General features: G+C 44.2%; 4 protein-coding genes and 1 pseudogene across 4 annotated transcripts; all 5 read left to right on the forward strand.

The window, feature by feature from the left end:
- Positions 1 to 2,176: 2,176 nt before the first annotated feature.
- On the forward strand, positions 2,177 to 4,302 carry LOC131526635 (putative mediator of RNA polymerase II transcription subunit 12). Its single transcript, XM_058754982.1, has 4 exons — positions 2,177 to 3,430; positions 3,759 to 3,863; positions 3,940 to 4,127; positions 4,201 to 4,302. The coding sequence occupies exons 1-4, from the start codon at positions 2,203 to 2,205 to the stop codon at positions 4,300 to 4,302; spliced, it is 1,623 nt and encodes a 540-aa protein (XP_058610965.1). The 5' UTR covers positions 2,177 to 2,202.
- LOC131527526 (zona pellucida sperm-binding protein 4-like) lies at positions 4,182 to 5,624 on the forward strand (annotated as a pseudogene).
- Positions 5,625 to 13,613: 7,989 nt separating this feature from the next.
- Positions 13,614 to 15,730, forward strand: LOC131526636 (antigen LPMC-61-like). The gene is made up of 2 exons (XM_058754983.1): positions 13,614 to 13,735; positions 14,466 to 15,730. The coding sequence occupies exons 1-2, from the start codon at positions 13,614 to 13,616 to the stop codon at positions 15,565 to 15,567; spliced, it is 1,224 nt and encodes a 407-aa protein (XP_058610966.1). The 3' UTR covers positions 15,568 to 15,730.
- A 5,552-nt stretch (positions 15,731 to 21,282) lies between these two features.
- LOC131527098 (antigen LPMC-61-like) lies at positions 21,283 to 22,418 on the forward strand (the record flags this gene model as incomplete). Its single annotated transcript, XM_058755959.1, has 1 exon — positions 21,283 to 22,418. A coding segment is annotated over exon 1 (1,134 nt), but the record flags the coding sequence as incomplete, so codon positions are not given.
- An 84-nt stretch (positions 22,419 to 22,502) lies between these two features.
- On the forward strand, positions 22,503 to 23,121 carry LOC131527100 (uncharacterized protein DDB_G0290301-like; the record flags this gene model as incomplete). The annotated part of the gene is made up of 1 exon (XM_058755960.1): positions 22,503 to 23,121. A coding segment is annotated over exon 1 (570 nt), but the record flags the coding sequence as incomplete, so codon positions are not given.
- Between the last annotated feature and the right edge of the window lie 84 nt (positions 23,122 to 23,205).

Here is a 23,205-nt window from a genome sequence, read left to right on the forward strand (position 1 = left end):
CTGCAAGGAACTGAGCCGGATCAGCGCGCACAAGGCTGCTGGACCAGACAACATCCCTGGTCGTGTTCTCAGGGCATGTGCGGAGCAGCTCGCTGGGGTTTTTACAGACATTTTCAATCTGTCTCTTGCCCAAGCAGCCATACCAACATGCTTTAAATGCACTTCCATTGTGCCAGTGCCAAAACACTCTAGTCCGAGGTGCCCTAATGACTACCGCCCTGTAGCACTCACACCCATCGTCATGAAGTGCTTTGAGCGGCTGGTCCTGGAACACCTAAAAGACTCTCTACCATCCACATTGGACTCACACCAGTTTGCCTACCGTAGCAATAGGAGCACAGAGGATGCAGTTTCCATAGCACTGCACTCTGTGCTCACTCACCTGGACAATAAGAACACTTATGCACGTATGCTGTTTGTTGACTTCAGCTCAGCATTCAACACTGTCATCCCAACCAAGTTAATAGCCAAACTTGGAGACCTGGGCATCAATACCTCAATGTGCAACTGGATTTTGGACTTCCTGACCAACAGACCCCAGAATGTTCGATCAGGATTCACCTGCTCCACATCCATCACACTTAACACTGGTGTACCACAGGGCTGTGTGCTAAGCCCGTTTCTCTACTCCTCTTCACCTCCGACTGCAAGCCTGTGTATGGATCTAATTCCATCGTCAAGTTTGCAGACGACACCACGGTGATTGGCCTCATCAGTAACAACGATGAGACTGCCTATAGGAGGAGATCCAGCACCTGGCCACATGGTGCAGTGAAAATAACCTGCTCCTCAACACCACCAAAACGAAGGAGCTCATCGTGGACTTCAGGATGGAGTCAAGAGGCACACGACACCATCCACATCAATGGAATGGCTGTTGAGCGTGTCTCCAGTTTCAAGTTCCTGGGGATCCACATCTCGGCGGACATGTCGTGGAAAACCAACACCTCCAGCCTGGTCAAGAAGGCTCACCAGCGCCTCTTCTTTCTGAGGACACTGAGGAAGAATCAGCTCTCCTCAGCTATCCTGGTGAACTTCTATCGCTGCGCAATAGAAAGCATCCTGACCAACTGTGTCACAGTATGGTATGGGAGCTGCTCTGTTGTGGAGCGCAAGGCACTGCAGCGGGTGGTGAAAACTGCCCAGCGCATCACAGGGACTCCACTACCTGCCATCGAACACATCCAGAGGAAACGCTGTCTGCATTGAGCTCACAGCATCCTTAAGGAATCCTCTCACCCAGCCCACAGACTGTTTTCTCTCCTGGCACGTTTCAGGTGCCTCCGGACCAGGACCAGCAGATTAAAGAACAGTTTCTTCCCCAGAGCTGTCTCTTTACTGAACCCTAACCCCCGTTGATCCACTTCCTCATATATTATTAACTCTTCTCTCCTACCTCACATCGGCCTTATTTGCACTACTGAATGTAAATTTTATTACAGTAACAACTGTTTACTTTTAATTCAAGAATTTCCAAACTGGTTTTAAAAGCTAGGACAAAGACCCCCAAAAGCAATCAAAGCTGGTGCACAGAATGTTTCAGTTGAAGAATTTACCTGTTGCATTTGTTTCCAACCATTTTTCCCAGACGTGTCCTGGGCAGGATTTCTATATTGCTTGGATTAAAAGTACCACGAGAGAGTTTCGAAAACATAAGGAATCGATGTCATACACAACGATCGGTCTGCACACGCAAACAAAGCCAAATCCTAGATCAGGGGTCACCAAACTGGTTCCTGGTGGGCCAGAGTCCTGCAGAGTTTAGCTCCAAAGTTTCAAAAGTTCAGTGCTTTTGAAAGTGAAGTCAAGTTCTTTTAATTGTATAGTGTATTTCATTCCCCAGTTTCATTCCCCACTGTTAAAGTACCAATTGTATTCAACCAGTGTAGTACAAAGGATAAGACCAAGGCTGAATCGAGTGCATGCTACCATACTAGTTCTTCCATAAATAATTATATGACAGAAATGGTAAAGTTAGTAAGATTTCCTGAATTCAGCTTAAGTTTGTATCTATATCCATGTTCAAAATAAGAACGAAAACTTGAACTTTGAGAACCAATGATATATAAACTCCCACTTGTGCAAGTCTGGCGAATCATTACAGTTAATGAAGAGGGAGGAGCTATCATTAATTAGCTGAAATCTGTAGAGTACAAAAAGACCAAAGGACAGTCTCTCCACTTTGTGACTAGCTATTGAACAATGGCTGGAAGTTGGGGTTTGGGTCAGATTTTGGCAGTTTGTGCTTTGTGTCATGCTGTTCCTCAGCGGAATGATCTGCCCCAGAACACTCAAGCTCTGATGTTCCAGCAGACTGACCAGCGGTTTCAGAAGCTAGTTCAACAGCAAACGCCAGTTCAACAGCAAACTGACCAGTGGTTTCAGAAGCCAGTTCAACAGCAGACTGACCAGTGGTTTCAGAAGCCAGTTCAACAGCAGACTGACCAGCGGTTTCAGAAGCCAGTTCAACAGCAAATGCCAGTTCAACAGCAGACTGACCAGTGGTTTCAGAAGCCAGTTCAACAGCAAACTGACCAGCGGTTTCAGAAGCTAGTTCATCAGCAAACGCCAGTTCAACAGCAAACTGACCAGCGGTTTCAGAAGCTAGTTCAACAGCAAACGCCCGTTCAACAGCAGACTGGCCAGTGGTTTCAGAAGCTAGTTCAACAGCAAATGCCAGTTCAACAGCAAACTGACCAGCGGTTTCAGAAGCTAGTTCAACAGCAAATGCCAGTTCAACAGCAGACTGACCAGTGGCTTCAGAAGCCAGTTCAACAGCAGACTGACCAGCGGCTTCAGAAGCCAGTTCAACAGCAAACTGACCAGCGGTTTCAGAAGCTAGTTCATCGGCAAACGCCAGTTCAACAGCAAACTGACCAGCGGTTTCAGAAGCTAGTTCAACAGCAAACGCCCGTTCAACAGCAGACTGGCCAGCGGTTTCAGAAGCTAGTTCAACAGCAAATGCCAGTTCAAGAGCAAACTGACCAGTGGTTTCAGAAGCTAGTTCAACAGCAAACGCCAGTTCAACAGCAGACTGACCAGCGGTTTCAGAAGCCAGTTCAACAGCAGACTGACCAGCGGCTTCAGAAGCCAGTTCAACAGCAGACTGACCAGCGGCTTCAGAAGCCAGTTCAACAGCAAACTGACCAGCGGTTTCAGAAGCTAGTTCATCAGCAAATGCCAGTTCAACCGCAAACTGACCAGTGGTTTCAGAAGCCAGTTCAACAGCAAACTGACCAGCGGTTTCAGAAGCTAGTTCATCAGCAAACGCCAGTTCAACAGCAAACTGACCAGCGGTTTCAGAAGCTAGTTCAACAGCAAATGCCAGTTCAACAGCAGACTGACCAGTGGCTTCAGAAGCCAGTTCAACAGCAAATGCCAGTTCAACAGCAGACTGACCAGTGGTTTCAGAAGCCAGTTCAACAGCAGACTGACCAGTGGTTTCGAAGCCAGTTCAACAGCAGACTGACCAGCGGTTTCAGAAGCTAGTTCAACAGCAAACGCCAGTTCAACAGCAAACTGACCAGCGGTTTCAGAAGCCAGTTCAACAGCAAATGCCAGTTCAACAGCAGACTGACCAGTGGTTTCAGAAGCCAGTTCAACAGCAGACTGACCAGTGGTTTCAGAAGCCAGTTCAACAGCAGACTGACCAGTGGCTTCAGAAGCCAGTTCAACAGCAACTGACCAGCGGTTTCCTCCGCAGTTTCAGCTTCAGAAGCCAGTGGCGCAGGCAGAGCCCCTTGATAAATGTGTTGTAGCTGATTATGAGCAAATCCAATGCGGACAACCTGGGATCAGTGGTGCTGAGTGTGACGCAATGAACTGCTGCTTTAATGGACAGCAGTGTTACTATGGGAGAGCAGGTAAGTGTTCTCGGTCTTATTCGGTTGATGTTAAACAGATTCTCAGAATTAACCTTCTCTTGTACCCTTGTTCCAGTGACTGTCCAGTGTATTAGAGATGGTCAGTTTGTGGTAGTGGTGTCTAGAGACGTTACTCTGCCTCGACTGAGTCTGGATTCGGTTCGTCTACTGGGTGGAAACGACCCACCTTGCGGTCCTGTGGAGTCCACACCTTCTTTTGCTATATACCAGTTCCCTGTGACCGCATGTGGCACGAGCATGATGGTGAGCAGCTGCTTCTGGTGTTATTCTGCTTTGCTTATGATGGACTGGATGCTAACACTGTTCCTATTCACAGGAGGATAGTGGATATGTGGTGTATGAGAACAGCATGACCTCCTCATATGAAGTAGGGATTGGACCGTTCGGTGCCATCACAAGGGACAGTCACTTTGAGTAAGTGATCTATGACTTGGAGTGAATTTTAATCTCTGATAAATGCTACAAGCTCACCGTCTGTTGTCCAGGCTTCTCTTCCAGTGTAGGTACTCTGGAACTTCTGTTGAAGCTCTGGTTGTGGAGGTCAACTCTGTTCCTCCACCTCCACCAGTAGCTGCTCCTGGACCTCTCAGGGTGGAGCTCAGACTGGCCAATGGCCAATGTGTCACCAAAGGCTGTGCTGAAGGTAAGGTCTTGTCCTGTGTCTTCCTAAAGCCTTTCAAACTTGAGTCCGCTTAAACCCCAGTGTTCCTCAGGGGATGAGGCCTACACGTCCTACTACAGTGATGCTGATTATCCTGTCACAAAAGTCCTGCGAGCCTGTGTATGTTGAGGTGCGCATTATGGAGAGGACTGACCCCAACATTTTCCTGATACTGGGACATTGTTGGGCGACTTCAACCCCCAGTCCACTCAGTCTCCCCCAGTGGGACCTTCTGATCGATGGGTGAGTGTAATGCCAATCTTTATCCAGTTAGTCTGCTGGGAGACACTTTCTAACCTCTTTCCCTTTCAGATGCCCTTACCAGGATGACCGTTATCTGACCACACTGGTTCCAGTGACTGGCTCATCTGGTCTTCAGTTCCCAACCCACTACAAGCGCTTTGTTGTGAAGATGTTCACATTTGTAGATCCAGCTCCTCTGCAGGAAACCGTATGCTCTCTAGCTCTTCCTGAACCCTTAATATTACACTTAATTCTTAAATGGATTCTATGGCTTAACTCTTTTCCCCTCTCAGATCTTCATCCACTGCAGTACAGAGGTGTGTCATCCCTCTTCTGGCTCCTGTGAGCAAAGCTGCACCAGGAAGAGTGAGTACTTGCTGTAACTTAACTTGATGAAACGAGTGTTTTTGAAATGCCCCTCACGCTTTTACCAACTTCTCCTGCAGGGAGAGACACTCATGCCAAGACCATCTCGAGTGGACAGACGGTGGTTTCTAGTGGAGAAGTTACTCTGGTCATGTGAATTCAGTGATTTTAATAAACTGCATGTAACTTCAAGATTCTTGTTTCTCTGGCTTTTGTTAGCTGAGTCTCAAACACTGTTTATAGTCTGGTTTAAAGGGACCCTCTACTAAACTGGTGCTCCGTTTGCTTTAGTAAGGTCTCCCATTCTCACCAACAAAGTGACATCTTGCTAAAGCTGAGCATCTACAAAACTTAATTTGGCCAACTGCTTGTTAAGCTCCAATGGCAGACCTAGGACCCACCACTCAAATCGTCAAAATGCCTTATGAAATTAAAGGCTATGACCGAGTGCTATACGGATTTCTCTGGCCAGTGTTAACACCATTCCTGCTTCCTGGCTGGTGTGCAGTGATGGTCAGTCATGACCAATGTTCCTCTAAGCCGTGCACTTCCGCAGAAGTTACAGCTTTACTTCACAGGAATAAATAACACTTTAAAGCATATTAAAGAACTTTACTGATTCCAAACTTTTGAACGACATTGTATTATACTGTAAAAATGTTTTCTCAGGTAACCTAAAATGTACATTTAGTTACATCAAGGGTCAAATCAAATATAAATGGCAAATTAAAGTTAAAATTTACACACGTTTTTGTGTGCGCTGTACAGGTCTGGTATAAAGAGTATTTTTGCTCAGGTGTCTGAAATCTCCGCCCAATAAAGAAAAGTTTTGCTCAGCAAGAAGAAAAATTTCGAGGGAACATTGATCATGACCAATAAAACCGATCTCCAAAGAAGGCAAACAACACCACCCTGACCAAACTTCTCTCCTTGCTCTTTACGACCCCTGCCTCTGACTCTCCTCCTCGCTCTTCTTCCCCAAAAGCAAGAATATCCATATGCCACAAGTGTTATATCTTGTGAATGTTGTTTTTCCCCTTTCATGGTTGGTATCATTTTAAAGGTCTCTGTGTGATGGGTAAATTGGTCTGAATTTCACAGTAGCCCCTTGTATTATGAGAAATATTGAAAACTTAAGTTAACTCTGTACTTCTGTCATTTTAGTCTAGCTCCGTGTTCAATCTGACTTCAATTCCAAGTGATCATTAAATTTAGACAATATTTATAATTAAAACTGATCACAGACATCGATTGTATATTAATTTAGATATTTGATTATTCTGGAAATCCCATACTTTAAATTCTTCGTTCATTAGGGACCAGGTATCGCACAGGAATTACACTTGACCGATAGTGAATCCACGGACACAAACTCGTCAGTTCTGAACTTATTCAGAGGGTGCAGAGTGGTTATAACTGCGCCTGCATACTTTCCTATATACTATTTTTGGTAACACTTTATTTTGATGGTCCCTTTTGAACATTCTGTTGACACTAAGTAATGTTGCAACTACATGTCAGCAAACTCTCATAAGAGTATTAGTAGACTGTCTGCTTCATATCTACTAACTCCTTATTGTGTTGGTCTCCCAACAGATATTCTATTGACTATAAGTAACTTTGCAAGAACGTGCCAACTTAATCTAACCCTAACCCTACCAGTCAACTAATACACTACTACCACTCTAATGAGAGTTAGTAGAAATGTAGGTGCAACATTACTTCTAGTCAATAGAATGTGTTAAAGGGACCATCGAAATAAAGTGAAACCCTATTTTTCCTATAACCACGAGAGCTAAACCGTGTTAAGCCAGTGACAGTCAGAAATCCAAAGTCTCCTTCATGGTGTTCATCCATTGGTGCTTTGGTATGATCTGTCCTGAACGCAAATTTGCGGAAATACCACTACAAATTAATCTACTGGAAAAATGATTTCTGAAGAGATCATTCAGAATATAAGTCAAAAATAACATTTTATTATCAGTCAGGTAAATATGTATTAATTATGCCAATTGCATAGCCAATTCAAAGATGTCAAGTCATATCAATACAAAACATCAAATTCTCAAAGATTAATCTAAGAGTAAAAGATGCATACCAGACCCTAGAACAGGGGTCACCAGACACGTGTTTTGTCACTTACCTTATATACCCAGATAACAAAGACAAAGAAATCTTCAAATCAGTTGTAAAACATAAAAGACCTTTTGGTTTTTGGTTCCCGTGCTCCAGGGGCGTAGAATTAGGGGGACGCAAGGAGGTGTCCCTACCAATATCCAGCGACTACCAAACTGTCCCTGGCAATAATTTTGACTATATGTTTTTGTAATTTCAGACGCATCTGAAAGGTGCCGGACGAGGAGAGCAGCGCAGCATTTAAAACAACTCACAGGATTGCACCCAATTCAAGACCGCAGTCTAAAACAGTAGATATAAAAGCCCACTTCTGGAATTAACAAAGCTGCATCGATGAGTTTGAAGTACGCTGTTTGACAAAACAGAGCAAATGGAAAGAGAAAGCGCGACCTATGGCTCTTATTAGATACAGACAGAAAGACAAACGTTGTGCGGAAAGATACACAATCTTCCAGCCTGGGATAAAGTCATTATGAACATTAACAATAATTTGGGACAAATATAATGTGGATTTTATGGTAAACTACGTAAGTGGCACTCTGTGGTGCAGCAAGATTTGGAACATGCGTCCTGAGTCGTCTTTAACTTTAAATTAATGATGTTCAACTGTTTGTGTTGGGTTTATGTCCCCACCAATGTCAGAAACAAACCTACGCCCTTGGTACTAATTGTCACATGGCCTATCAAGCCATTTCCCATTATAATCCATGTAAACACAAAGTTCCTTTCCACCACTGTTGTCTGGCTCATGATGCCAGTTTCTGAAATCTCTGTCCTTCCTGATAGAAATCATTGTCTTCCAGTGACCATCTCCAGATGTTCTTCAGCACATCATCATACAGTCCAGTCCAGTCCAGGCTGAGCCGCTGTAACTCCCATCAACTGTGTTAATCAGCCTGTTCATTTCCTCCATGTTATCAATGGTGGCCAGATCAGTGTAATTCTGTCTGCAGTATCTCTGAGCTTCAGTCCAGGTCTTAGACTCGTTCACAAAGTGATACTCACGGGATGATGTCAAAGATGAAACTGTGGGGAAAAGTGTAAAATTGTAGCTTTTAGAAATTTTAGTTTGATAACAACAAGACATCTACTCGCAGCTGTAGAAAAGAACAAGACAACTTGTACCATTTCAGTTAATGTAATTTAATGGATTACAGTCCAGGTTGAGAAATATACATACCACTGTAGCAAATAAAAGGAAATGTAGAAAAGCCGTATTCATCAGTCCATTTCCCAGAGACTCTAAATGAGACGCAGTACAGGATCCTGCAACATTATCTGGCCGTCCTGTCCTCCAGTTAGTGAATGAAGAGTTGCTCTGATCTGACCAAGTTCTGGTTCTGTACAGACCGATCCAAACAGAGGAAGGATATTGTAATAACGACTGAACTTTGAAATTTTCAGTCTCATTCCTGATACTGACGAGGTCTCTGTGATGTTCTCTGCAGTAACTTTGAGCTTCAGTCCAGGGGCCCGTTTCAATAAGGAGGTTCAACCAACTCTGAGTTTAAACTTGAACTCAGCGTTGACTTACTCTGAGATGGGAAACTCTGAGTTTTCGCCACAGAACAGCTGAACTGAGATAGTTTACTCAACTCTAAGTAGGTTGACTCTGAGTTAGCGCGTGCACCACGACTATGAAAAGTCATGATCAGTGGAGCGTCGAAATTACGATTCACCATGGCAACAGCTCCCGCCAAAAGATGTCAGCGCGTACTTCCGTCAATGCGTAACTTTAATTCTTAATAACTGTCAATAATTTAATAACTGTTATAATATCAGAGGTGAAAACTGTAAATTATTGAACTAATATTCATTTTAATGGCATCCCATGGCCACAAAAAAAAAAAAAGGAACACAACAGAAAAAGAAACAAGAATGTGGCAGCAGTTGTAAAATGAAGTATAAAACACAATTCAATCACGGTAAAGTTTTAAGCATGAAAGGTTCATGGATGTGGGCTAAATTACCTTACAAACATTTGACATTAAATATCATTCAATGTCTATTTCGATGCGCTGCAGCTTTTTCACATAGTCTAACACTCTTTTCACATAATTAAATATTCTCTAATCCAACCTGTTACATTTCTTAATTAATAAAATGAACTACTGACTTGTCGACAGCAAGAAGGCAGAGGGAGAACCTGCAACAGCGCCACTGACAGATGAAGAGGAGACGGTCAAGTATTGAAGATTTCTAAAATCCAAAAGTAAAAGAATAACTTTTGCTTTTGTATTAGGAAATAAAGATGACCAAAAATTTTGAATAATTTCTTTATTTAACAGCTGTGGTGATGGTTACGGCTCGTACTACCCCTCCATCTGGCATCCTTCCATTCCATACAGTAATCAGTTTCATTTTAGAAGGTGAGATGGTGGAGATATGCTTGTCATCAATGCATCCAACCACACTGGAAATTCTGATTATTGGGTTACTTCCAGACGTCACAGAAAGATGTTAAGTGAACGTCATTTATCAGATTAGCCTAATTTAAACCGGTTTTTACACCACTGACATACAGTCCTGTGAAACTCCTCTTTGACGGATTTGTACCCAGGAAAAAATTCTCAGAATGAGTGTGAGAGGGATGCACACTTTCCTTAAAATCTGCATACAGCGGACTTATAATGTGTTCTGCATGTCCGATGTTTTAAAGTGCATTTTTCTTATTTTGCAAATTATCTTCCAATGGGGTAAGCAATTAAAAATATTCTTCTTTCCGTTTGCATTAAGATTATTTTTCTTACCCTATGGCGGACAATTTTACTTGTTTTATGTAATATGCACTTAAAAGGAAAATCCCCCAGGAAACAAGACTAAATATAGACCATTTTTCATATATAGAATCCATATAAAGAATTTTTAGATATTTGTACTTGAAATAAGACAAAAATACTCAGTAAGAAAAGCAATTTTGCAGCGTGAATGAATGAATAAGGTATTTAAACTTCCCTAACACTATAAAAAGGGGGAGGAGACGGAAAGAAACTTCGGGTTTACCGAAGACAACCTGCTCCCGACCAGGTTAGGTTCACAGAGTAAGTTACCACGTTGACTTACCCTGCTTTCTCGGGTTTGACAAACCACCCCAAGCTTGGTGCACAAACTCTGCTATTGTTGGGAGTCATTGTTCAGCTAACCTTGAGTTTCTCATGGTTAAATGTAGACCGTTTTATCTACCGCGGGAGTTCACTTCCACCATTATAACTGCAGCCTATATTCCCCCGGATGCTGATGCCAAGCTTGCTATGAAAGAACTTCACGCAGCCATCAGTAAACAACAGACTGATCACCCGGAAGCGGCTTTTATTGTTGCAGGTGACTTTAATCACTCAAACTTAAAGTCAGTGCTACCCAAGTTTCACCAGCATGTTTCCTGTCACACCAGAGGAAACAAAACTTTAGACCATGTTTACACAAACATGGCTGGAGCTTACGTTGCGACACCCCTCCCCACCTGGGACAGTCAGATCACCTTTCTTTGTTCCTCACCCCAAATATGCACCCCTCATCAACCGTGTGAAGCCATCAGTGAAGACCATCAAGGTGTGGCCTGCGGGGCAGATTCCACACTCAGGAAAGGTTTCTACACACAGACTGGAGTATGTTTGCTTCTCAAGCCACCAGTGGCGCTCACACAGACATTGACTCTTACACCTCCTCTGTATTGGATCATATCAATATCACCATTGACAGTGTTACAACCCAGAAACAGATCACCACATATCCAAATCAGAAGCCTTGGATGAACAAGGAAGTGCGACTCCTGTTGAAGTCACGCAACACTGCCTTCAGATCAGGAGATGCACAAGCCTACAGCACATCCAGAGCAAACCTGAAGAGGGGCATCAAAAGGCCAAGCACTGCTACAAGCTAAAGATAGAGGGACACTTTTCCAACTCTGACCCTCGACGCATGTGGCAGGGCATTCAGGCCATCAGTAACTACAAACCCACCCACTCCACCCCCGCAGCCACTGATGTCAACTTCCTGAACGAGCTAAATTACTTTTATGCTCGCTTTGAAAGAGACAACAGAGAAACTGCCACCAAGCTCAATCCTCAGCTGACCACCCACCAATCATACTCTCCTCCACAGATGTCTGCAAGGAACTGAGCCGGATCAGCGCGCACAAGGCTGCTGGACCAGACAACATCCCTGGTCGTGTTCTCAGGGCATGTGCGGAGCAGCTCGCTGGGGTTTTTTACAGACATTTTCAATCTGTCTCTTGCCCAAGCAGCCATACCAACATGCTTTAAATGCACTTCCATTGTGCCAGTGCCAAAACACTCTAGTCCGAGGTGCCCTAATGACTACCGCCCTGTAGCACTCACACCCATCGTCATGAAGTGCTTTGAGCGGCTGGTCCTGGAACACCTAAAAGACTCTCTACCATCCACATTGGACTCACACCAGTTTGCCTACCGTAGCAATAGGAGCACAGAGGATGCAGTTTCCATAGCACTGCACTCTGTGCTCACTCACCTGGACAATAAGAACACTTATGCACGTATGCTGTTTGTTGACTTCAGCTCAGCATTCAACACTGTCATCCCAACCAAGTTAATAGCCAAACTTGGAGACCTGGGCATCAATACCTCAATGTGCAACTGGATTTTGGACTTCCTGACCAACAGACCCCAGAATGTTCGATCAGGATTCACCTGCTCCACATCCATCACACTTAACACTGGTGTACCACAGGGCTGTGTGCTAAGCCCGTTTCTCTACTCCCTCTTCACCTCCGACTGCAAGCCTGTGTATGGATCTAATTCCATCGTCAAGTTTGCAGACGACACCACGGTGATTGGCCTCATCAGTAACAACGATGAGACTGCCTATAGGGAGGAGATCCAGCACCTGGCCACATGGTGCAGTGAAAATAACCTGCTCCTCAACACCACCAAAACGAAGGAGCTCATCGTGGACTTCAGGATGGAGTCAAGAGGCACACACGACACCATCCACATCAATGGAATGGCTGTTGAGCGTGTCTCCAGTTTCAAGTTCCTGGGGATCCACATCTCGGCGGACATGTCGTGGAAAACCAACACCTCCAGCCTGGTCAAGAAGGCTCACCAGCGCCTCTTCTTTCTGAGGACACTGAGGAAGAATCAGCTCTCCTCAGCTATCCTGGTGAACTTCTATCGCTGCGCAATAGAAAGCATCCTGACCAACTGTGTCACAGTATGGTATGGGAGCTGCTCTGTTGCGGAGCGCAAGGCACTGCAGCGGGTGGTGAAAACTGCCCAGCGCATCACAGGGACTCCACTACCTGCCATCGAACACATCCAGAGGAAACGCTGTCTGCATTGAGCTCACAGCATCCTTAAGGAATCCTCTCACCCAGCCCACAGACTGTTTTCTCTCCTGGCACGTTTCAGGTGCCTCCGGACCAGGACCAGCAGATTAAAGAACAGTTTCTTCCCCAGAGCTGTCTCTTTACTGAACCCTAACCCCCGTTGATCCACTTCCTCATATATTATTAACTCTTCTCTCCTACCTCACATCGGCCTTATTTGCACTACTGAATGTAAATTTTTATTACAGTAACAACTGTTTACTTTTAATTCAAGAATTTCCAAACTGGTTTTAAAAAGCTAGGACAAAGACCCCCCCCCCCCCAAAAGCAATCAAAGCTGGTGCACAGAATGTTTCAGTTGAAGAATTTACCTGTTGCATTTGTTTCCAACCATTTTTCCCAGACGTGTCCTGGGCAGGATTTCTATATTGCTTGGATTAAAAGTACCACGAGAGAGTTTCGAAAACATAAGGAATCGATGTCATACACAACGATCGGTCTGCACACGCAAACAAAGCCAAATCCTAGATCAGGGGTCACCAAACTGGTTCCTGGTGGGCCAGAGTCCTGCAGAGTTTAGCTCCAAAGTTTCAAAAGTTCAGTGCTTTTGAAAGTGAAGTCAAGTTCTTTTAATTGTATAGTGTATTTCATTCCCCCAGTTTCATTCCCCACTGTTAAAGTACCAATTGTATTCAACCAGTGTAGTACAAAGGATAAGACCAAGGCTGAATCGAGTGCATGCTACCATACTAGTTCTTCCATAAATAATTATATGACAGAAATGGTAAAGTTAGTAAGATTTCCTGAATTCAGCTTAAGTTTGTATCTATATCCATGTTCAAAATAAGAACGAAAACTTGAACTTTGAGAACCAATGATATATAAACTCCCACTTGTGCAAGTCTGGCGAATCATTACAGTTAATGAAGAGGGAGGAGCTATCATTAATTAGCTGAAATCTGTAGAGTACAAAAAGACCAAAGGACAGTCTCTCCACTTTGTGACTAGCTATTGAACAATGGCTGGAAGTTGGGGTTTGGGTCAGATTTTGGCAGTTTGTGCTTTGTGTCATGCTGTTCCTCAGCGGAATGATCTGCCCCAGAACACTCAAGCTCTGATGTTCCAGCAGACTGACCAGCGGTTTCAGAAGCTAGTTCAACAGCAAACGCCAGTTCAACAGCAAACTGACCAGTGGTTTCAGAAGCCAGTTCAACAGCAGACTGACCAGTGGTTTCAGAAGCCAGTTCAACAGCAGACTGACCAGCGGTTTCAGAAGCCAGTTCAACAGCAAATGCCAGTTCAACAGCAGACTGACCAGCGGCTTCGAAGCCAGTTCAACAGCAAACTGACCAGTGGTTTCAGAAGCCAGTTCAACAGCAGACTGACCAGTGGTTTCAGAAGCTAGTTCATCAGCAAACGCCAGTTCAACAGCAAACTGACCAGCGGTTTCAGAAGCTAGTTCATCAGCAAACGCCAGTTCAACAGCAGACTGGCCAGTGGTTTCAGAAGCTAGTTCAACAGCAAATGCCAGTTCAACAGCAAACTGACCAGCGGTTTCAGAAGCTAGTTCAACAGCAAATGCCAGTTCAACAGCAGACTGACCAGCGGCTTCAGAAGCCAGTTCAACAGCAGACTGACCAGCGGCTTCAGAAGCCAGTTCAACAGCAGACTGACCAGCGGTTTCAGAAGCTAGTTCATCAGCAAACGCCAGTTCAACAGCAAACTGACCAGCGGTTTCAGAAGCTAGTTCAACAGCAAACGCCCGTTCAACAGCAGACTGGCCAGCGGTTTCAGAAGCTAGTTCAACAGCAAATGCCAGTTCAACAGCAAACTGACCAGCGGTTTCAGAAGCTAGTTCAACAGCAACGCCAGTTCAACAGCAGACTGACCAGCGGCTTCAGAAGCCAGTTCAACAGCAGACTGACCAGCGGCTTCAGAAGCCAGTTCAACAGCAGACTGACCAGCGGCTTCAGAAGCCAGTTCAACAGCAGACTGACCAGCGGCTTCAGAAGCCAGTTCAACAGCAAACTGACCAGCGGTTTCAGAAGCTAGTTCAACAGCAAATGCCAGTTCAACAGCAAACTGACCAGTGGCTTCAGAAGCCAGTTCAACAGCAAACTGACCAGTGGTTTCAGAAGCCAGTTCAACAGCAGACTGACCAGCGGTTTCAGAAGCTAGTTCAACAGCAAACGCCAGTTCAACAGCAAACTGACCAGCGGTTTCAGAAGCTAGTTCAACAGCAAATGCCAGTTCAACAGCAGACTGACCAGCGGTTTCAGAAGCCAGTTCAACAGCAAATGCCAGTTCAACAGCAGACTGACCAGTGGTTTCAGAAGCCAGTTCAACAGCAGACTGACCAGTGGTTTCAGAAGCCAGTTCAACAGCAGACTGACCAGTGGTTTCAGAAGCTAGTTCAACAGCAAACGCCAGTTCAACAGCAAACTGACCAGCGGTTTCAGAAGCCAGTTCAACAGCTAATGCCAGTTCAACAGCAGACTGACCAGCGGTTTCAGAAGCCAGTTCAACAGCAGACTGACCAGCGGTTTCAGAAGCCAGTTCAACAGCAGACTGACCAGTGGTTTCAGAAGCCAGTTCAACAGCAGACTGACCAGTGGTTTCAGAAGCCAGTTCAACAGCAAACTGACCAGCGGTTTCAGAAGCTAGTTCAACAGCAAACGCCAGTTCAACAGCAAACTGACCAGCGGTTTCCTCCGCAGTTTCAGCTTCAGAAGCCAGTGGCGCAGGCAGAGCCCCTTGATAAATGTGTTGTAGCTGATTATGAGCAAATCCAATGCGGACAACCTGGGATCAGTGGTGCTGAGTGTGACGCAATGAACTGCTGCTTTAATGGACAGCAGTGTTACTATGGGAGAGCAGGTAAGTGTTCTCGGTCTTATTCGGTTGATGTTAAACAGATTCTCAGAATTAACCTTCTCTTGTACCCTTGTTCCAGTGACTGTCCAGTGTATTAGAGATGGTCAGTTTGTGGTAGTGGTGTCTAGAGACGTTACTCTGCCTCGACTGAGTCTGGATTCGGTTCGTCTACTGGGTGGAAACGACCCACCTTGCGGTCCTGTGGAGTCCACACCTTCTTTTGCTATATACCAGTTCCTGTGACCGCATGTGGCACGAGCATGATGGTGAGCAGCTGCTTCTGGTGTTATTCTGCTTTGCTTATGATGGACTGGATGCTAACACTGTTCCTATTCACAGGAGGATAGTGGATATGTGGTGTATGAGAACAGCATGACCTCCTCATATGAAGTAGGGATTGGACCGTTCGGTGCCATCACAAGGGACAGTCACTTTGAGTAAGTGATCTATGACTTGGAGTGAATTTTAATCTCTGATAAATGCTACAAGCTCACCGTCTGTTGTCCAGGCTTCTCTTCCAGTGTAGGTACTCTGGAACTTCTGTTGAAGCTCTGGTTGTGGAGGTCAACTCTGTTCCTCCACCTCCACCAGTAGCTGCTCCTGGACCTCTCAGGGTGGAGCTCAGACTGGCCAATGGCCAATGTGTCACCAAAGGCTGTGCTGAAGGTAAGGTCTTGTCCTGTGTCTTCCTAAAGCCTTTCAAACTTGAGTCCGCTTAAACCCCAGTGTTCCTCAGGGGATGAGGCCTACACGTCCTACTACAGTGATGCTGATTATCCTGTCACAAAAGTCCTGCGAGCCTGTGTATGTTGAGGTGCGCATTATGGAGAGGACTGACCCCAACATTTTCCTGATACTGGGACATTGTTGGGCGACTTCAACCCCCAGTCCACTCAGTCTCCCCCAGTGGGACCTTCTGATCGATGGGTGAGTGTAATGCCAATCTTTATCCAGTTAGTCTGCTGGGAGACACTTTCTAACCTCTTTCCCTTTCAGATGCCCTTACCAGGATGACCGTTATCTGACCACACTGGTTCCAGTGACTGGCTCATCTGGTCTTCAGTTCCCAACCCACTACAAGCGCTTTGTTGTGAAGATGTTCACATTTGTAGATCCAGCTCCTCTGCAGGAAACCGTATGCTCTCTAGCTCTTCCTGAACCCTTAATATTACACTTAATTCTTAAATGGATTCTATGGCTTAACTCTTTTCCCCTCTCAGATCTTCATCCACTGCAGTACAGAGGTGTGTCATCCCTCTTCTGGCTCCTGTGAGCAAAGCTGCACCAGGAAGAGTGAGTACTTGCTGTAACTTAACTTGATGAAACGAGTGTTTTTGAAATGCCCCTCACGCTTTTACCAACTTCTCCTGCAGGGAGAGACACTCATGCCAAGACCATCTCGAGTGGACAGACGGTGGTTTCTAGTGGAGAAGTTACTCTGGTCATGTGAATTCAGTGATTTTAATAAACTGCATGTAACTTCAAGATTCTTGTTTCTCTGGCTTTTGTTAGCTGAGTCTCAAACACTGTTTATAGTCTGGTTTAAAGGGACCCTCTACTAAACTGGTGCTCCGTTTGCTTTAGTAAGGTCTCCCATTCTCACCAACAAAGTGACATCTTGCTAAAGCTGAGCATCTACAAAACTTAATTTGGCCAACTGCTTGTTAAGCTCCAATGGCAGACCTAGGACCCACCACTCAAATCGTCAAAATGCCTTATGAAATTAAAGGCTATGACCGAGTGCTATACGGATTTCTCTGGCCAGTGTTAACACCATTCCTGCTTCCTGGCTGGTGTGCAGTGATGGTCAGTCATGACCAATGTTCCCTCTAAGCCGTGCACTTCCGCGCAGAAGTTACAGCTTTACTTCACAGGAATAAATAACACTTTAAAGCATATTAAAGAACTTTACTGATTCCAAACTTTTGAACGACATTGTATTATACTGTAAAAATGTTTTCTCAGGTAACCTAAAATGTACATTTAGTTACATCAAGGGTCAAATCAAATATAAATGGCAAATTAAAGTTAAAATTTACACACGTTTTTGTGTGCGCTGTACAGGTCTGGTATAAAGAGTATTTTTGCTCAGGTGTCTGAAATCTCCGCCCAATAAAGAAAAGTTTTGCTCAGCAAGAAGAAAAATTTCGAGGGAACATTGATCATGACCAATAAAACCGATCTCCAAAGAAGGCAAACAACACCACCCTGACCAAACTTCTCTCCTTGCTCTTTACGACCCCTGCCTCTGACTCTCCTCCTCGCTCTTCTTCCCCAAAAGCAAGAATATCCATATGCCACAAGTGTTATATCTTGTGAATGTTGTTTTTCCCCTTTCATGGTTGGTATCATTTTAAAGGTCTCTGTGTGATGGGTAAATTGGTCTGAATTTCACAGTAGCCCCTTGTATTATGAGAAATATTGAAAACTTAAGTTAACTCTGTACTTCTGTCATTTTAGTCTAGCTCCGTGTTCAATCTGACTTCAATTCCAAGTGATCATTAAATTTAGACAATATTTATAATTAAAACTGATCACAGACATCGATTGTATATTAATTTAGATATTTGATTATTCTGGAAATCCCATACTTTAAATTCTTCGTTCATTAGGGACCAGGTATCGCACAGGAATTACACTTGACCGATAGTGAATCCACGGACACAAACTCGTCAGTTCTGAACTTATTCAGAGGGTGCAGAGTGGTTATAACTGCGCCTGCATACTTTCCTATATACTATTTTTGGTAACACTTTATTTTGATGGTCCCTTTTGAACATTCTGTTGACACTAAGTAATGTTGCAACTACATGTCAGCAAACTCTCATAAGAGTATTAGTAGACTGTCTGCTTCATATCTACTAACTCCTTATTGTGTTGGTCTCCCAACAGATATTCTATTGACTATAAGTAACTTTGCAAGAACGTGCCAACTTAATCTAACCCTAACCCTACCAGTCAACTAATACACTACTACCACTCTAATGAGAGTTAGTAGAAATGTAGGTGCAACATTACTTCTAGTCAATAGAATGTGTTAAAGGGACCATCGAAATAAAGTGAAACCCTATTTTTCCTATAACCACGAGAGCTAAACCGTGTTAAGCCAGTGACAGTCAGAAATCCAAAGTCTCCTTCATGGTGTTCATCCATTGGTGCTTTGGTATGATCTGTCCTGAACGCAAATTTGCGGAAATACCACTACAAATTAATCTACTAGAAAAATGATTTCTGAAATCATTTAACAGCTGTGGTGATGGTTACGGCTCGTACTACCCCTCCATCTGGCATCCTTCCATTCCATACAGTAATCAGTTTCATTTTCAGAAGGTGAGATGGTGGAGATATGCTTGTCATCAATGCATCCAACCACACTGGAAATTCTGATTATTGAGTTACTTCCAGACGTCACAGAAAGATGTTAAGTGAACGTCATTTATCAGATTAGCCTAATTTAAACCGGTTTTTACACCACTGACATACAGTCCTGTGAAACTCCTCTTTGACGGATTTGTACCCAGGAAAAAATTCTCAGAATGAGTGTGAGAGGGATGCACACTTTCCTTAAAATCTGCATACAGCGGACTTATAATGTGTTCTGCATGTCCGATGTTTTAAAGTGCATTTTTCTTATTTTGCAAATTATCTTCCAATGGGGTAAGCAATTAAAAATATTCTTTCCGTTTGCATTAAGATTATTTTTCTTACCCTATGGCGGACAATTTTACTTGTTTTATGTAATATGCACTTAAAAGGAAAATCCCCCAGGAAACAAGACTAAATATAGACCATTTTTCATATATAGAATCCATATAAAGAATTTTTAGATATTTGTACTTGAAATAAGACAAAAATACTCAGTAAGAAAAGCAATTTTGCAGCGTGAATGAATGAATAAGGTATTTAAACTTCCCTAACACTATAAAAAGGGGAGGAGACGGAAAGAAACTTGGGTTTATCAAGAAAACCTGCTCCGACCAGGTTAGGTTCACAGAGTAAGTTACCACGTTGACTTACCCTGCTTTCTCGGGTTTGACAAACCTCCCATTTTGAAACAGAAAACCCAGAGATTCCCTCATTTCAGGGATAACATACTCAGAGTTTTCACTTAACCTCCTTTCTGAAACGGGCTCCTGGTGTAGAGCAATGTTTATCAGATTTTGAAAGGAGACCGCCCACAACAGAAGTACAGAATTCACTTCATAATATAGGTGACTCCTGTAAAATTTAGACCAATTTACCAATCACACAGAGACCTTTAAAATGATACCAAACATGAAGGGGAAAAACAGTATATTCACAAGATACAGTCTAACACATAGGGCATGTGGATATCCTTGCTTTTGGGGAAGAAGAGAGAGGAGGAGAGGCAGAGAGGGCAGGGGAGAAGGGGTGGTAAATGATCAAGGAGATAAGTTTGGTCAGGGTGGTGTTGTTTGTTCTCTTTGGAGATCTCTTCTCCAGATTAGTTTTATGGTTTTATTGCATGGCATCTGTCTTTGCGAGAGTTCCTGAGTTTTGGCCTCAGAATTAATTTTATAAGGAAATAAATTCACTCCTTGCACACCAATGGATGAACCATGGGGAACGCCGTGAGGGACTTTGGATTTCTGTCTGTCACTGGCTTAACACGGTGTAGCTCTCGTGGTTATAGGAAAAATACACTTTTGTTATGAGTATGCAGAACTGACGAGTTTGTGTCCGTGGATTCACTAAAATCGGCCAAAGTGTAAATCCTGTGCGAGACCTGGTCCCTAATGAGCGAAGATTTGAAAGTATGGGATTTCCAGAATAATCAAATATATAAATTAATATACAATCGATATCTGTGATCAGTTTTAATTAAGAATATTGCCTAAATTTAATGATCACTTGAAATTGGAGTCAGATTGAATGCGGAGCTAGACTAAAATTGAAACTAAATCCAGATAAATTCAGAGGCGCAAGTAAAAGACCGAACATGCATTAAACCTACGACCAGGCCGCTGGATTCCACTGTTTGGGCTGGCGGGTGGAACCTTACACATAAAATATTTAGATTATAGTAGTAACTTTTAATTCAAGAATTTCCAAACTGGTTTTAGAAAGCTAGGACAAAGACCCTTTTTTCCCCAGCGCCAAAAGCAATCAAAGCTGGTGCACAGAATGTTTCAGTTGAAGAATTTACCTGTTGCATTTGTTTCCAACCATTTTCCCAGACGTGTCCTGGGCAGGATTTCTATATTGCTTTGATTAAAAGTACCACGAGAGAGTTTCGAAAACATAAGGAATCGATGTCATACACAACGATCGGTCTGCACACGCAAACAAAGCCAAATCCTAGATCAGGGGTCACCAAACTTGTTCCTGGTGGGCCAGAGTCCTGCAGAGTTTAGCTCCAAAGTTTCAAAAGTTCAGTGCTTTTGAAAGTGAAGTCAAGTTCTTTTAATTGTATAGTGTATTTCATTCCCCCAGTTTCATTCCCCACTGTTAAAGTACCAATTCTATTCAACCAGTGTAGTACAAAGGATAAGACCAAGGCTGAATCGGGAGTGCATGCTACCATACTAGTTCTTCCATAAATAATTATATAACAGAAATGGTAAAGTTAGTAAGATTTCCTGAATTCAGCTTAAGTTTGTATCTATATCCATGTTCAAAATAAGAAAGAAGACTTGAACTTTGAGAACCAATGATACATAAACTCCCACTTGTGCAAGTCTGGCGAATCATTACAGTTAATGAAGAGGGAGGAGCTATCATTAATTAGCTGAAATCTGTAGAGTACAAAAAGACCAAAGGGCAGTCTCTCCACTTTGTGACTAGCTATTGAACAATGGCTGGAAGTTGGGGTTTGGGTCAGATTTTGGCAGTTTGTGCTTTGTGTCAGATTTTGGCAGTTTGTGCTTTGTGTCATGCTGTTCCTCAGCGGAATGATCTGCCCCAGAACACTCAAGCTCTGATGTTCCAGCAGACTGACCAGCAGTTTCAGAAGCCAGTTCAACAGCAAACTGACCAGTGGTTTCAGAAGCCAGTTCAACAGCAGACTGACCAGCGGTTTCAGAAGCTAGTTCAACAGCAAATGCCAGTTCAAAAGCAAACTGACCAGTTGTTTCAGAAGCCAGTTCAACAGCAGACTGACCAGCGGTTTCAGAAGCTAGTTCAACAGCAAACGCCAGTTACACAGCAGACTGACCAGCGGTTTCAGAAGCTAGTTCATCAGCAAACGCCAGTTCAACAGCAAACTGACCAGTGGTTTCAGAAGCCAGTTCAACAGCAGACTGACCAGCAGTTTCAGAAGCCAATTCAACAGCAAACTGACCAGTGGTTTCAGAAGCCTGTTCAACAGCAAATGCCAGTTCAACAGCAAACTGACCAGCGGTTTCAGAAGCCAGTTCAACAGCAGACTGACCAGCGGTTTCAGAAGCTAGTTCAACAGCAAACGCCAGTTCAACAGCAAACTGACCAGTGGTTTCAGAAGCCAGTTCAACAGCAGACTGACCAGTGGCTTCAGAAGCCAGTTCAACAGCAGACTGACCAGTGGCTTCAGAAGCCAGTTCAACAGCAGACTGACCAGTGGCTTCAGAAGCCAGTTCAACAGCAGACTGACCAGCAGTTTCAGAAACCAGTTCAACAGCAAACGCCAGTTCAACAGCAGACTGACCAGTGGTTTCAGAAGCCAGTTCAACAGCAAACGCCAGTTCAACAGCAAACGCCAGTTCAACAGCAGACTGACCAGTGGTTTCAGAAGCCAGTTCAACAGCAAACGCCAGTTCAACAGCAGACTGACCAGTGGTTTCAGAAGCCAGTTCAACAGCAAACGCCAGTTCAACAGCAGACTGACCAGTGGCTTCAGAAGCCAGTTCAACAGCAGACTGACCAGTGGTTTCAGAAGCCAGTTCAACAGGAGACTGACCAGCGGTTTCAGAAGCTAGTTCAACAGCAAATGCCAGTTAAACAGCAAACTGACCAGTGGCTTCGAAGCCAGTTCAACAGCAGACTGACCAGTGGCTTCGAAGCCAGTTCAACAGCAGACTGACCAGTGGCTGAAGCCAGTTCAACAGCAGACTGACCAGCGGTTTCAGAAGCCAGTTCAACAGCAAATGCCAGTTCAACAGCAAACTGACCAGTGGTTTCAGAAGCCAGTTCAACAGCAAACTGACCAATGGTTTCAGAAGCCAGTTCAACAGGAGACTGACCAGCGGTTTCAGAAGCTAGTTCAACAGCAAACGCCCGTTCAACAGCAGACTGGCCAGTGGTTTCAGAAGCCAGTTCAACAGCAAACGCCCGTTCAACAGCAGACTGGCCAGCGGTTTCAGAAGCTAGTTCAACAGCAAACTGACCAGCGGTTTCAGAAGCTAGTTCAACAGCAAATGCCAGTTCAACAGCAGACTGACCAGTGGCTTCAGAAGCCAGTTCAACAGCAGACTGACCAGCGGCTTCAGAAGCCAGTTCAACAGCAGACTGACCAGCGGCTTCAGAAGCCAGTTCAACAGCAGACTGACCAGCGGCTTCAGAAGCCAGTTCAACAGCAGACTGACCAGCGGCTTCAGAAGCCAGTTCAACAGCAGACTGACCAGCGGCTTCAGAAGCCAGTTCAACAGCAGACTGACCAGCGGCTTCAGAAGCCAGTTCAACAGCAGACTGACCAGCGGCTTCAGAAGCCAGTTCAACAGCAACTGACCAGCGGTTTCAGAAGCTAGTTCAACAGCAAATGCCAGTTCAACAGCAAACTGACCAGTGGTTTCAGAAGCCAG

Source organism: Onychostoma macrolepis, chromosome 20 (assembly GCF_012432095.1).
Source record: "Onychostoma macrolepis isolate SWU-2019 chromosome 20, ASM1243209v1, whole genome shotgun sequence".
Classification (NCBI taxonomy): domain Eukaryota; kingdom Metazoa; phylum Chordata; class Actinopteri; order Cypriniformes; family Cyprinidae; genus Onychostoma; species Onychostoma macrolepis.